This window comes from Callionymus lyra, chromosome 6 (genome assembly GCF_982586985.1).
Source record: "Callionymus lyra chromosome 6, fCalLyr1.hap1.1, whole genome shotgun sequence".
NCBI classification, from domain to species: domain Eukaryota; kingdom Metazoa; phylum Chordata; class Actinopteri; order Syngnathiformes; family Callionymidae; genus Callionymus; species Callionymus lyra.
In genome coordinates, this window is record NC_141823.1 from 15,806,486 (window position 1) to 15,822,371 (window position 15,886).

At 39.0% G+C, this 15,886-nt stretch overlaps 1 protein-coding gene across 1 annotated transcript in view; it reads right to left on the reverse strand.

Annotated features, from left to right (window-relative positions):
* The window catches only part of LOC148076552 (protein TANC1-like), a 35,414-nt gene that overhangs the window by 13,158 nt on the left and 6,370 nt on the right, over positions 1-15,886 (reverse strand). The window contains exons 7-12 of the mRNA XM_087793908.1: positions 13,500-13,778; positions 6,430-6,546; positions 6,079-6,369; positions 5,408-5,529; positions 3,316-3,547; positions 2,578-2,744 (exon numbers count right to left, since the gene is read on the reverse strand). Of these exons, the coding sequence (XP_087650034.1) occupies positions 2,578-2,744; positions 3,316-3,547; positions 5,408-5,529; positions 6,079-6,369; positions 6,430-6,546; positions 13,500-13,778 (1,208 nt within the window). The remainder of the gene's footprint in view (positions 1-2,577; positions 2,745-3,315; positions 3,548-5,407; positions 5,530-6,078; positions 6,370-6,429; positions 6,547-13,499; positions 13,779-15,886) is intronic.

Below are 15,886 nucleotides of genomic sequence, written 5' to 3' on the forward strand. Positions count from 1 at the left end.
ATTTCATGTCTTCATCTGCTCAAACTCGCTCTGAACCACTGAGAACCAAATGAGAACACGACCAAAACATGAAAGGATTGATTCACTGACAACTAAAATGTACAACAGAATTCTTCCTTGCAAAGCTGAATGAATGAATGAATGATATAAACATTATATTTTGTTGATGACTCATGAAAGAATGGATAAAGTCACAAGCATATTCAAAAACTATTGCAAATAAATGTGTCGCTTCCTCTTGATTAGGTTTCCTTCCATTTCCTCTTAATATCCCTTAACTACACCCATGGAGCACCTCAGGGTTTGACTTTAGGCCCCTTTTCACTCACTGCAATTCTGACCAAAAACATAACCAAAGCTACTTAAGGATCTACTGTAACTTGTACGTTGTTAAAATAAAAATGATATACATGACTAAATTATCTCTGAAATCTTTCTGATATTATCAGGGATAAAGTCTTGTCACCACTGCAAACATATAAAGCTTCATCACCATTTAAGTTTCAATAATAAAAATGTCAGGTAGCTTTGTGTAGTTAAAAAAATAGAAATAGAATGATGTAAAGTATTTTTTCCTATAGAAAATATATTCCAGAAAGTCCATTTCTAAATGAATCCATGAATATATTTTGATAACTTCTAAATTAGACAACATGTGTTTTATCATAGGAATAATATTTATTCTACCAACAATCATATATAACATAGAAAAGATTCATAGAGTGCATCTGAGTATAAGATGCACCCAATACATTTAATATTTAAAAAAGTTACAATTATTTCTAATATACATATATATTGGTCGCATTTTTACCTATAAGCCAGAAAATAATTTACACAGAAAGATTTGTTACGGCAGAAAAGGCAAAAAAAAACCCAATTAATTAGCATTAATAGTTTTTACGCTGCCGTCTCCAACGTCTCAGAACCAAGCACCAAGATGTATTTCTCCGTATGTTTTCCAACATGAGGGTTTGTGCATGATTAGTCAACTAACCAGCTTTTGGTGAATTATCACCATCTCTTGTTCCTGGAACTATTGCCATCCCCAGTGTATTATCTCTGCCAGCTGTCTGGCTCGTTGGTTTGCTGGAGCGCCTCCTGGAGGCCATTAACCCATAGAAATCTAAAGATAAACGGCATCGTTCTATAAAGCGCAAGGCTCAAAGCAAGTGGTATAATCCGTAAGCGACTGTATATGAATCCAACTTTCAATGGAGATGTCGAAGCCAGTGCTGTATATTTTTACGTGTAGATTTTAATTTAATAGGATTGGAGCAGCCGCTGTAATAAAACCCATATTAAACTCGCCCACTGTGTATTTCCAAATCACTAATCTAATTATGAAACTGACTGTCGAGCGGACTCCTCGTATCACTTCTGGTCCTAATCCATTCATCATTCGAAGACTTGGCTCTGACGTTGGGCAGATGTGTCTGTGGGATTATCGACTGGATTGAGGAAGAATAAACATCAGAGAGCCAACAGCCACAATGTAGAGATCAGACATCAGGGCTTGGAAATGTTCTCTGGCTAAAGTAAACACCGACATCAAGATGTGGTTGTTTGAAATCTATCCATATCATAGTGGATAAACTACACAACAGTAGAACGTAATAAACAAGATGCAAGATAGGTCGTGTAGAAATGTATGTTGGAGTGACGTGTTGTTCTTACTGTATAGTGAGTCATTATTAGTGCCTCGGTGTATTTAACACATTTTGAATCAGATTTTAAGAATGAAAGGTTCCGTGTATTACTTGTATGTGGAGTCAGTAGGAAACAGTGTAGGTAAACCAGAAAGCGATGATAACAATTGTTTATTTTTCCAGATTTGTTGTGCATTTTATCTTTTTGAATGGATGTTTAAATGCATTGTAATTCGACACACAGACTCAGATTTAGTTTAGTCCCTCCACAGTTTTTCCTTAAGTGAAAAATGATCTTGTCAAATGTGACAATAACAATAAATCAACAATAACAAAGAGGCGTGAATGACAACTGAAGACAAACCTCTGCTTCAATGATATCTGACATGTTAAAACCACCTTAAATCTTCAGGGTTTCATCTTTCAAAAGTTATTTATCTCAGCTTTCAGCAAATGGCTTCTTCAAGTGTTTATCAAAGGTAATCAAACAATCTTTGGCGTCACAGTTGGTTTCTATGGCAACATGTCCAACAACAAGGACAGGCTGTCGGGATGAATGAAAATGAATCTCCACTCTACGAGAGTTGTATCCAACTTTAAACCAAAGTACAGATTTGTAATGTACCTATTGAGGTATCTTTAGGTAATGAATGGTCGATGACACTTGTTTTAATCGTCCTCCCCGGTCACACCGGGCCACAGTCCAAGTCACATGCAAACAACAACTGACATACTTGAGGTGGAAATAAGATTCTAATCAGTCACAAGTTTTAAAAGGACATTTTAAAAACTAATTGATAAAAGATACATTAATCTTCGACAGAATCGCCGTTCCATCCAAATCAGAAGAAAAGCTTTTGCATAAACATCGCCTGATAATATGGAATCTATTGCAGTTAAAGAATTAATAATAAGAAATAAATCTCACCAACAGGCCCGTCCGGACTGTCACCACCAATTTTAGCCATGATGGGAATTTGGAGACGATTTTGGTGATGAAGGTCGCGATGGTGTCGCCGTAGTCGGGTTTGTGAAACTCTGCCTCGTTGAGACTGTCGACCAGGATGACGTAGTCTTCTTCAGGCAGCCGGCGCTCTGATATCGAAATAAGAAGCGTGAAAACATCTGGCTCAGTAACCACAGCAAAGCAATCGCTCGAAGCAATATGGAGGCATCTTTGTCGTCTTAACAATGCCGGTATTGATTACATTGTATTCAAAGAAGCCGAGAGGGAGCGTTTTTATCGCCCCCAACAGGAAATATTCATCAGGTTTCTTATCATCTGGGTGTCAATGCCTCTCTTTTCTGCTCGAGGGCTCTTCATTTTTTCTCCTCTGCCTAATAGAGATGGAGTAGATGCTTCGCTGCTCGGCTCAGGTTTTTAGTTTGGTGGCAATAATGCAGCCATTTATCCGAGGGGCTGAATCACAAGCAGGGTAGTACGTCGCTAACGTTTACTGTCTCTCCGGAGGATTCATGACCTTGAAACCGATCAGATGATGACGATGAGGGGGAGGAGACGAGAGGCAAAAATAACACTCCCTAATGTAAACGGCCAAACATCTGTTTCATGCTTGAACATCTTTTAAAGCTGAAGTTATAGGATCCAGTAAAAATAACGCCACGACTACCATCCTAGTGTCAAGTGGACGAGCGACTTCATTACCCTTGCGGAGGCTGGCGATGGGCTCCAGGATGCCTTTTCTGAAAGCAGCGATGGGGTCTTGAACGCATGACCGCAGGCTGAGCGTGTTCTGCTGCTGAGGCTCTTGAACCAGGAGCTCTCGGTATGCGTTGAGCTGAGGAGCTCTGGCCAGCAGGGCGGCGACACTGTGGACGAACTCGGGCACGAGGCAGGTGTAGGTGTTGTCTGCCTGACAGAAATGATAGGCCACCACCTGCAGGGGGCGCAAGACGAGAATTATTTGATATTTAATTTCGACTTTGTGAGCCTCATGGATGTGTTTTCTCATGTCAGAGGTTTGTACTAGCAAACATTACCAAATTACAGTATTAGTATTGTTTTCAACATAAAAAATCTAGCTCCTTCAAAACCATGTTTTTAATGAATACTACCATCAACTCTTATTCCTGAGCTTCATAATTCTTGAACTATTGACATGCTCTTAGTTTGCTAGCTATTGTCTCGCTTATGTTTTGCATAAAAAGCATAAAAGGATTATTTATATTTTACCTTAAAATGTGAACATAGATTACAATTAAAAATAAAATTTTAATTAACTTCCTTTTTAATTATTTTACATGAGCTAAAGAGCCACGAAAGGTCAGAGTGGGCGCTACATGAATAAATGCAATAATAGGGCAGATATTCTCTGTCAGTACTAGTCAGACCAGTTCCCATGGAAACTGTTATTGAGGCCAACTCAGTAATTTTAGCAGCTTCCATGTCATCTCCGTGATGCAATCAGCAGCATGTTCTTCATCTGTCCATACAGGGAGAACACTCAAAGTTGTGAGTGCCAGAATTCAAACTCTCAAGCGCTGTATGTGGTCAGAGTTCTCCAACTTTTTAATGACTCTGTGGGCCTGTGAAGAAATGATACTGAGTCGTGAAGGATCTTCAAAGATGAGCGGGTGAAGGAAATTGGATAGAATAATAAACCTTTTTTCAAGACCACCATCTATTATTTTATGAAATGGTTTTGGCTACAAATTAACGCTTAACTAACACGTTATCAAGGGGTGATGAGATCCGCACCCAAAACTACACTGTAGTCAAGACCAGTTGAGCTTCTCATTAAAAGTAGGAGAGAACTCCACCTGGAGTAGCAACCAAATCCACTGACTTGATAAACATCTCACCCCCTATCTTGGTTTTGAAAGACATCTCAGCACAAATAAATTAAGTCCGATCAAATGCATCAACAAGCTTAGTTAAAAAGATAGTAATTCGTTGTGTACACTATTCTCAATATAAATTTAAAAAGAAGTATGGACAAAACATGGATATTATATTGTCACTTTTTTCTATTATCTTTCAATTTATTTTGAGGGACAAGAAATACACTAAAACACTAAAAAGAAGCTAAAAAGATTAACAATACATAAATAGATAGATATGTTTATAGTTATATTTACAGAAAATCAAGAGTAATGGAGTATACAAATGTAAGTGCTAGTAAGCTGTCAGAAACGTTTACTCTGACCTACAGTGACCCACATAAGTACACAAAGTAGTCTCTGACTACTTGACCTCCTTCATCTTTCCCCAATTAAATTTAACCTGTTCTCCATATTTTTTATTTTATTATTCCAAAATTATAATATTATTGTGTAGTTGTTATTCCACTGTTATGTTTAGTTAATTTTTATTAATATTTTCACATGCATTTCTATTTTATGTACTGCTTTTAATGACCATCTTTCTAAGAGGACCCCTGTCATAATGTGATGGTTGCTAGAAATGGCCCCAAATTATTTTTGGCTGAAGAAGTTGTTGACCTTGCTCGAACTCTACAGAACTAGAACGAAAAGAGCAGCTGAAGCTGCTGAAGGGAGACGGAGGAACCCTGAACCAGCCATGAGACGTCCCATCCTTCAAGTGTAATTGCCAGTAAGACAGTAATAGTCTCATTGCACAGCAAGTCTAGCTGTAACATTAACCTTTAAGCAGACTTCTATAAGCAAACACTCTCCTCGTGAACCACAAAAACAAGTAATTCAAATGGGAGCAGAGAGCCAAACCTTGCTCATCAATTTTAAAATGAAAGCGTGTACTTGAAAATGCGTGTTGATACCTTGGCAGCGATGCTTTTGACAGCCTCCTTCCTCTGGCCCGTGCTCTCTCCTGCCGCTGCACTCTGGTTGGTCTGGGATTCTGCTTGTTGTTTACAGACCGCTCTTCCTTGCTTATCCCCACCTGAACAAAAGCACACAAGACGAACACAACGCTGCAATTTACACTCCACGTAGGATGAACCCGGTGGATGGAACACAATTAAACTGCTGCAACTAATTAACGTATCTTTGACCAAGGCAGGAAATATACCATTATGCTAAATCATAGATGAGAGAAATGAGTAAACCCTCGCAGGGAAGTGAACCGGGAGTTGAACATGAATAAAAATAACCACGACATTGTTCTGATATTTATAAATAATGCAAGGGGACTAACAAACCAGTGCCATTTTTAGCCTTTTTTCTAAATTTATATTTACTTTTTAAAAGCGTGGGTTATGTAACCACAGGTTTCCCGTGAAGGTTGTTGAACCGTCGCTCACATAGGAGCACGGTTACTGCACTGCTTATTAAAAACACTCTGGCATAGCTTCACGCCGCTGACAATTCTCCTGGGAGTGTGACCCATTTTGGCTAAAAATACCATTTCTGTCAGTTTTAGAACCGGACTATCAATTGCAATTCAGTGGGTTTTGCTCCCGACACATACGCTCGTAGTAAGCAATCGTACCGCGAGGGGAGGAGCCGGGGCTGGGGGGGATGTTTGACCCTCCCTGTGGCATGCGTGTGCCGTGGCAGCTGAGCGCCACGAGCTGCCAGATGACAGCAGTCTTTCCCGCGCCGGCGTTACCGACGATGACAGCCCCTCGTCCCTCACAGCTGCTGGACTTTTGCAGGACCTCGGTCAGTCGCGTGAAGAGCCAGTCTCGACCCACGAGAGGGGTTTCTGCGGTGGTTCCCGGGACCTCGAACAGCAGCGGCTTAAGCATGATTTCGGCTTGTTTGAAAGGTGCCAGTCTCCCTGAAGAGAAAGGATGTTGTTATTTACACACAACTGCAGACCAGAATGCGAGACGACTACCTTTGCTGTCATCGCTGGACCGTCCGGAGGTGTTGTGTTTTCGGACGGATCCTCTGTGTCCAGAGGCTCTTTGGTTCTCTAAATAACTTAAATCCTCCAGGCGAGTTGAACACGTTGCTTTAAAAAGAAGAGGGGAATTCAGAAAACATTGAGTTTTGTCCTCACAAAAAGACACTGAGTGAACACTCAAGACTATCATCCGTCCTAAATCAATTAATTGAGATGAAAAATGCAAATATAAAACATTGAGAACACGCAGTACAGCACAGCAGAGTTATTGACTCCCACGTTTGTTTCCCATCCGCCTCCTCAAACTACACGAGTGTACAGGTCAGCCTGGTTTCTCACTCGGCACAGTTAAAGATTGTTCTAATTCTCAGCAAGATTAAGAAATATTCAGTGAGTCCCTGTAGTTTAAACGAACAGATTCGACAGTCAGGCTAACATCAGCATTCTCGTATCAACGTAAGAGGTCTTCACGGTTTAGTATCGCTTTTTTGTAAGACACATTTAAACTGGAAAGTCCACAAAAAGTCACATTGTGTTCACCTGGAATTAGGAACTGCTCATATGGATTTACTAATCTGTCCATAGCACTTTCTCACTTGAACAAAGCTGCAATATACTTAAGATAGCCCACAGTGTCGACTGGATGAAGCCAACAGATGTAGTTCAGCAAAGACTCAAAAATATCAATTTTTCAGCAGTTAACTGATGATCAAAACAAAATAAAATTAAACTATTTCTAAAAAACGTACAGTGTGTATTTTTCTGGTAATTTAATGCTTCACTTTTAACTCAAATCATTCCCAAGCAAGATTCTACCTGGCACCATCTTATCGCCTAATCTGGTGACTTGACACTTCCCTTCAGCTAACAAGTACATCTGAGAGCAGTGTAAAGTAGAGCGATACTCAACCATGGTGAATTTGCTAAAGTTAATTTTAGATTCTTTTGTTGTCGCTTCTGGCAGATCCTTCACTTAACAATGATGCCAGGAGCCACTGAGGGAAGGAAATGAAACAAAATGAGCCAAATCCAAACTTCATAAGCAAGTCATATGCTGCGCTTTTGGAAAAGTTTGATCAAAACCAGAGTTTCCTGACTTTAACCCTTAAGGGAAAACTAATTTGTTGGTTTAAGTGTGTCTTAAATTAACCTTGGACCTCTATTGTACTCATCAGTATTAGTCTGTTTGTACAAAACTCTCTTTTTATTGAAATATTCACATTAGAAAATGTGCTTAAGCCCCGCCCACTGAAAGCTTTTTTTTCTGGAGATTAAATTTGTTTACTACAACCACGCCCAATGTGATTGGTCGAATCTAGCAAAATCTATTGATATTAAGAATGATCCAATGCTTGTCTATTTAAAAAATCTTTTTTGTTTTTAATTGTATATGTTTATGAGATTGGGCTGTAACAACATCCAGTGTTGAGGAAGGCTGCAATGTTCGGACATTAATGCTAATATAGAGGACAAGATTACTTACTACCATCTTTGTAATAATTCCCACATTAGTCTTCCACTAAATCTAGTTTCAAAATTCAAACCAGCTTTAGATAAATTCATCCATGACCACAGTCATTTGTAATAAATATAATTACAACAGTGCATACATGTCTTGTCAAAGTTATAGAACAGGTATAAGCGTACCGGTGCTGTCAGTAAGTTCACGTCACCAAGGAAAAACGGCTTTCATTTAGAAACCTGGTGCCACCCATTATAAAAGTCAAGAAATGGAATAAGAGGGTAATAGTTGAATATGAGCTGTGACTTGTGAGATCAGGACTTGTACTAGTTAAGAAGACGACCTTCATTTCTATAGCGCTGAAGCATGATTCACTCAATGATTTCTGTCTGAAAGTACAAAAAAAAAGATTGATCTCCATGATGTGAGACTACAATAATGGGGCGCTATCTTTTTTTGATATCAGAAGAACACCGAGTCCATGCATTGACAATCAAAAAAGGACATACAGTTCTACACCCTTTAACCAGACACGTCAAGCATCCCTGCATGTGTCCATCACCCCGCAGCATGAGAGCCAGACAGCATCTCAGCAATAATAGACTTTTATTCAGAGGGATGTGAAGGCAGCCTCTTAATCTACAACCACTCAATTAGTAGCAGAAAACATGAAGGAAGAAGACCTAACAGGTACGAGGAGAATTTAAGATCAGGGACACCGAGTGAATTAATTACCCAGAGAGCCACCGTGGAGACTGGAGGATTGAAAGAACATCTTCAGTCAGAGGTGTGAACTGAGAAAACAGTATGAAGGAGGTGTGGCGTGGGATGAGAATGATAGCCTGCTTAAGACAGCTGCGCCAAATTGCTGAGCAGCACCAGCGATAAAATAAACAAGTATCAGATGATCTTTTTGCTGATAGAGCGCTGGTCATCGCCTCCTGACCTGCACTCCTATTGACCCGCCCAGCTGATGACAGAGCGACTTATCACCAAGGTCCCCTGTTGATCCGTTACCACTTGAAAAGGTCAAGCCAGTGTGAGCGATTGGCATTCCTGAGAGCTTCAGCGGCACAATGCTAATAACAAAAGCAGTCTGGACACGACTCCTGGAAACTGCATCAGTGCTGCAGCATCCATGAGCCTCATTGTGTGACTTTAACCAGTGTAGCTACACAAGATACATATTTTAGTTTTATATGTATAGATAGATAGATAGAACTGTATTGATTCCTCAGTATATATATATATATATATATATATATATATATATATATATATATATATACTGTTAAACCAACAAAGAGGCATTTTCCCCTAAAATTAGGCGTACATCGTATCTTAAACAGTTGAAGAAAAAATATTTGTTGCACAATCTTTACCCGTGCTGCAGAGAAAATAATGAATAAGTTGCTAGAAGGCTGATTAGCAAATAAGTAATGTCTCTAGGAATTCAAAATGGCTGCTTAGTTAAAGGGCAACTCATTTGTTGATTTAAGTGTGTCTTAAATCGATGTTGGCCCTAATTCTACTCATCAGTATGTGTCTGTTTGTACAAAACTCTCCTTCAATAGAAATATTAACATTGGAAAATGTGCTTAAGCCCCGCCCACACGTTCTTATGGGAGATTTAACCTTATTTACCAAAACCACACTGCTGTGATTGGTCAAACATCAAGGTGTATCATCAACCCCGGTCTCCACCTCCAAGGGCCTCGTTGTTTGTGAAGCCATCATTACCATTATTATCATAATGGACTCCACTCTCGTAACCTCTCGTTCGCCAAGATTTCAGACGGGGGAGAACTTTATAAAGTAATAAGTTCAAAACATGGTCATGATGAGAGACTTACTGCATCTTGGAGAGGAAGACTTCAACATTTGAAACATGTTGGTGAGTCAGAAGAGTTGGGTTTCTACATTAATCGCCCATTAAACAAGGTAATTTTCCAAGCTACTAAGTAAATACAAGGCCTTTCTTTTACCCAGAGGAGTGACGACTGTGTATTGGGTGGTCGGACTAGATTTGTCAAACTCAAGGTACGGAAACCAAGTCATTTTATGTGGATGGCTAACTAAAATCAAAGTAGACTCAAATCAATGTTGAAATGGTGACCTATAATATGTCAATTACAACAACAGGGTTTAAGTTATTTAAGATAAGATAAATAGAAGAGATCATGTACTTCAACAACTATACAGCGACATGAAATAAGAGAAAAACTGAGGTCAGTAAAAAAAATAAAAGGTTAATTAAGATAAATAAAGACCCCAATATTGATAACAATGCAATCAGAATCGCACTAACTGTCGGAGAAATTTCAGTAAATATACAATCTTTTGGCCCGTAATTCAAATCTTTATAGATTTTGGCCTTTTAAGATTTATAGCGTCATCACTGGACAAAAGCAATAGCTTGATTCAGCCCGTTGGTCTGTTCTCCATTAATAGGGATGAGGCTCAAGATAAGATGAGGTGAAAGACACTGACATGCTCTGGCAACTCGTGATGGGTCATTTGAAAAGGCAAGGACAAAGACACTAAGACTAACATCCATTGCAGTGACAGATAAACCAATTATGCTATAGGCAGATATTTGGTACAGAGATGCAAGAGAAGAGCTGTGTAGCGTAGAAAAAAACCTACAAGTTAAATCGTTATTCAACAATAAAATACTTTTAATGGAACTATTGAAAGACTGTGAATGAACCTATCATCTTCTTTTTATATTACCTCAGTTATTAAACTTACATTTTGAGCTGTGCCCCAAGAGTTACAATGATAACATTCAACATCAGTATGATTGGACTTCAACTGGACCAAATTATCTTTATTTATCATGATCAGACTTTCTGCAACTAAAACCAAATAAACCCGCAATGACTATTTCTGAACAACAAGAGCATGACTGTATGCCTGGGAATACAACAAGAGCTTTAACATTACTTACACCATGGGGCCTGGAGGCGAAATGAAATGGATTCTGTTATTAAACAACACATCTAGAACATAAGCATCATATGGGAGTTCATTTTGATTACATTCGGTGTCAGGGACCAAAACAAGACATAGAATAAGTTGTCTGGATACCAAGACCAGTCTTGAAAAACACACTTATTGAAGCTTTTATAATATGTATGATTGATTATTGTCGTACAGTATTCTGGTAGTTAAAATAAACTATTTCAAAATCTCCTTCACAGTGCAAAATGACTATTACTCTCACCGTGCAAAAACTGTTTGTGATTTTGTTGTGGACTTAAGTTGCCGAACTGATATTTAACTTTCACCAATGTATCAAATACAGTATCAAATACCTACTGCATAATTTAACGTAACTGTCTAGAGCTCGGCTTCTTACTAGACATGGTTTATTTAAACTGAGTTGTGTAAACACAATTTCATTACCACATTAAACTAACACAACTTTTTTGCAATTTATTTTTTCCCTAATATAGAATTCAGTTTCCCTTGGGAGCCATTAACAATCCATTTGATGTCATGTCCTAAATTCTCCAGCATATTTAGACTCGTTTTTATGTTCCTGTGCGGCACAAACACGGGCTAAAGTCTTAATGCTCAGCCAGGTGGCTCGTTTCATGCTTATCTTAAAATTCATCAAGAACTGAAATGAAAGAGAACCCTGACAAAATAAACTGGCGCATGTTGCTGTGAATCCACTCCATAGGGGATAGTTTGCGCTTCCTGCAACCACAAAGGAACTGACATCTAAAGAGAAAAATGAAAGAGCCTGGTGCACTCAGCAAAGATGCTGACAAGAAGAGGAGGAGGAGATTTTTTTAATGACAAGTTGGTCGTATAAAAAGAGAAGTTTAAGATGAGAGTTTTCAATCAACGACAAATTGCATCAGCAATCTCTGCACGGCTTAAAGATCAGCATTTGTTTCTTTGTGGTGTGGAATCAGATAATAAGTGTTCAATAGTGCCCCAAGACTGCTTGTTGCCTGGCAACCTCAAGGTAAGCACAAGATTTTTATTTCAACCCATTTACATTCATATACAATCCAATGAATTTTCCACGGCAATCCACCCTTAAATTCAAAATCGATCTTCTTTTTGTTTGTATTGAACTTTTCTTTAACAGGAATCACTAAACCATGGCAACACAACTAAACAAGAAGTCCAAGTCTAGTCCTCAATGTTTTCTGTAACATCTGACACAGCAATAATTATAAACTACAGTAGAGGCAACAGAGTACCACGTCATTTAGCAATGTATCATAATGCAGCATTTCCTAACTATATTACTATGTGTATTGATTATAAATGCATGCCTCGAGCTAAGCAGGACCAAAATATTTTATTTGCTTCTACACTAATCACAGGTTAGCGCTTGGTCACTAGCAGACTGGATGGAATGGAAAGGTGTGAGATGGTGCAGACATCCCATAAGAATTAAAAAAAATCTGTACATCAGAGGTAATAGGAGCCCATTGAATATGATGGAGAGACATTTAGGAAAGCACATTTCTTGCTGAAGAATCTTGAGAACTGCTAGTAAAACACTGAAGCAAATATAAAATAATCCAATAGTTATTTCATTTATCTGTACGTTGAAAGAGGAGAAGGTTTAATTTTATTTTTTAGTTGAATATTACACAAACATGGGTGGAGTAACTATGCATTAAACTGTGTACATTTGTGCTTATCCAGAAGTAGGGAAGTTTTTACTATCAATGCTAAATACACATGGCGCTATTAATTAAATGCTCAAAAAACATATTAGTTCTCTGGTGAATAGATTCTGTTAAAATATATATATTTTTAAAGGACCTAATTCTTTATGATCAGATGGTTAATTAGCAACAAATATTCTGAGCAGACAGGTTGGGATATTTGAACTAAAAATGATCCATGCTCACAAAGATCATCTGCTATTTCGCATAACCCTTGTGTTATCTCAGAATGAAGGTGAACCGGAGGCCTGGAAACAAACGTGTTTGAGGTATCCCTAAGTATTTCTCTGGTCAAGATGAATGACCTTCATCACTGCATATGTACACATTTGTTTTCCGGCCTTCCAGTCACCTTGACCCTGAGATAACACAAGGGATAAAAGCCAGGTTAAAAGGGCTGCATGTCACCATTCCAATTTACTCCTTAACCATCTGAAAGCCAAAAGCATAATTATGCATTTAAGGAGATTTCAAACATACTATTGATATACATGATTACTTTTGTACATACGCTCTTCTATCGGTTATTCACAAGGGCAAGAATAATTGAGTCATTATGGCATTGCTGGCCACAGCTCCTAGTTAAAACTCTAAGAGGTAAATAGAGAGCAGCAAAGCAAAAAGGTCTCTGGATGGTTCTCAGGCGGGAGAGTTATTATTAACCCTCATAAATAATAAACATTGTTTAAAGAAATCGACTTTTTCCACGCAGGATGTGTTCAATATGCACGAGGTGAGGGTTTCAGTTGGTCAGAGTAAGTGCACTATGTACCAAGAGCTTTATATTTGACGAAACAACACAGATCTGAAGCAAAGGTTGGTTCCTTTTAGTGGAATATTACACGCAGTTCCGCTAAAAAAAAGCACAGAATACCAAATAAAAACATAAATATTGCATGTACCTGCCACAGAGTTTGGACGTGGCATCAGGAATGAGGATGGGCTTTGTATGTGGTGCTGCGGGAGGGGTCTCTTCGGTGCAGGCGGGGTCCTTGGCTCCAGGGCTTCATTTTTCAGTGAAGAATCATCAGGCAGCACGTGCAGATGGTCCTTAAATATCCCGGGATGGCCGTCCTCTGGGTGGGCACTTGCCCCAGCAGTGCCCCCCGGGCCTTCATCCATCGTCAGGTCTGTGCTCGAGGCGCTCCGCTCCTCATTCTCAGAAGAACTGGTGATAGTTGCTGCACAACAAATAGAAAAGTGGGTTACCTAGAGCGGCATTATAATGAATAAAAACCATGTTGTTAATTCCTCCTCTTCTCCTTTCATGTTTAAAAGGTTTAACTGGTATTAGACAGACCGTGGATGTTAAACAATGGATATCAATAAAATTGTCCTCAGTGTTATCCATCTGGCCTTCAACACACCGTACACAATTAAACACATTAAGATTATTTAAGGACAGAAAAATGTTCATATTTAGAGGAATCAGGCCCGTAAGCAACAAAGACAGCAGTGTCCCAGATTTGACAGCAGGGAGCTGAATCCTCGGGGCTCTTTTGGCACAGGAAACATAGAGAATCTCTTGGTGTTTACATTTGACTAGGATGCAAAAGTTTGAAAAAAAATATCCAAATAATTTAATTAAAAGATACAAAGTTGTTCCTTTTAAGCTCAATCACCAACTTCCATCGATATCACATGAGAACTCGTTTGTCAAGTCAACATTATGATGAATACCCGAGCATAATGACAGCTTATTATCAAACATTATACAGTGAATCTTATAGACAGATGGATGGATGGATGGATGGATGGATGGATGGATGGATGGATGGATGGATGGATGGATGGATGGATGGATGGATGGATGGATGGATGGATGGATGGATGGATGGATGGATGGATGGATGGATGGATGGATGGATGGATGGATGGATGGATGGATGGATGGATGGATGGATGGATGGATGGATGGATGGATACTTACTTAAAAAAGTGTTCCCCTTACTTAGCACTTTCATACTTTATTATTAACATTAGACATTATTAATGACATCAGGCTATGTGCCTCAGATTTTTAAAGTTGCCGTAATCAAACCTCAATTCTTGATCCAGAGGTTCTCACTAACTATAGGCCAATCTCTAATCTTGTCTTCATTTCAAAAATTCTGGAGAAAGTGGAAACAAGTCAGCTCTGTGTTTATCTCCATGACAATGATCAATTTGAGGTGTTTCAGTATGGTTTTAGGGAACACCACAGCACAGAGACCGCCCTGGTTAAGGTAAGTAACAAACTGCTAATGACTTCTGATCGGGGCCAAGTTTCGGTTCTTGTTCTTCTAGATCTCAGTGCTGCATTTGACACTGTTGACCACAAAATCCTTCTACAGAGGCTAGAAAACCATATAGGCATACGTGGAACTGCTCTAAACTGGTTTATATATTACCTGTCGGATAGAACGCACATGTACATGTCAACCACCTCTCACCGACACACATTAAGGTCAGCTATGATGTCCCACAAGGTTCTGTTCTTGGTCCAATCCTATTCACAATCGATACGCTCCCACTAAGGGACTTGATCAGAAGACACTCTATAAACTTTCACTGTTATGCTGATGACACCCAACTCTACTTGTCAATGAAGCCAGATGAAAGAAATCAGCTAACACAACTACAGTCCTGTATTACAGATATCAAGCCCTGGATGACCAAAAACTTCCTCCTACTGATCTCGGAAAAAAAAGAGGTTTTACTAGTTGGTCTGCAACATCTCAGACAATCATTATCTAGCTAATTATCTAGCTTTACAGAATGGACTTGTTCCTTTTACTAGCACCACTGTAAAGAATCTGGGTGTCTGCTTTGACGAGGACTTGTCATTTAACTCAGACATAAAACAAATCTCACGGACCGCCTACTTCCACCTTCGTAACATTTAAAAAATCAGGCACTTCCTTCCTTCAGATGCTGCTGAGAAACTCATCCATGCTTTTGTTACCTCCAGGCTGGACTATTGTAACTGTCTTCTGTCAGGATGTTCTAAAAAGTCTCTCAGAACTCTTCAGCTCATTCAGAACTCGTGTCCTTACTAAGACTAAGACGCGCAAACACATTTCCCCTGTGTTGTCTTCTTGGACATTGGCTTCCTATAGAATTTAGAATACAATTTAAAATCCTTCTCTTAACCTATAAAGCTTTACATGGTCTAGCACAAACATACATTAAAGATCTAATCCAAACTTATCAACCCTCTAGGACCTTAAGATCCTTAAACTCAGATCTATTATTTATACCACAAATCTCTAAATGTAGATTTGGAGCCAGGGCCTTCAGTTTCCAAGCC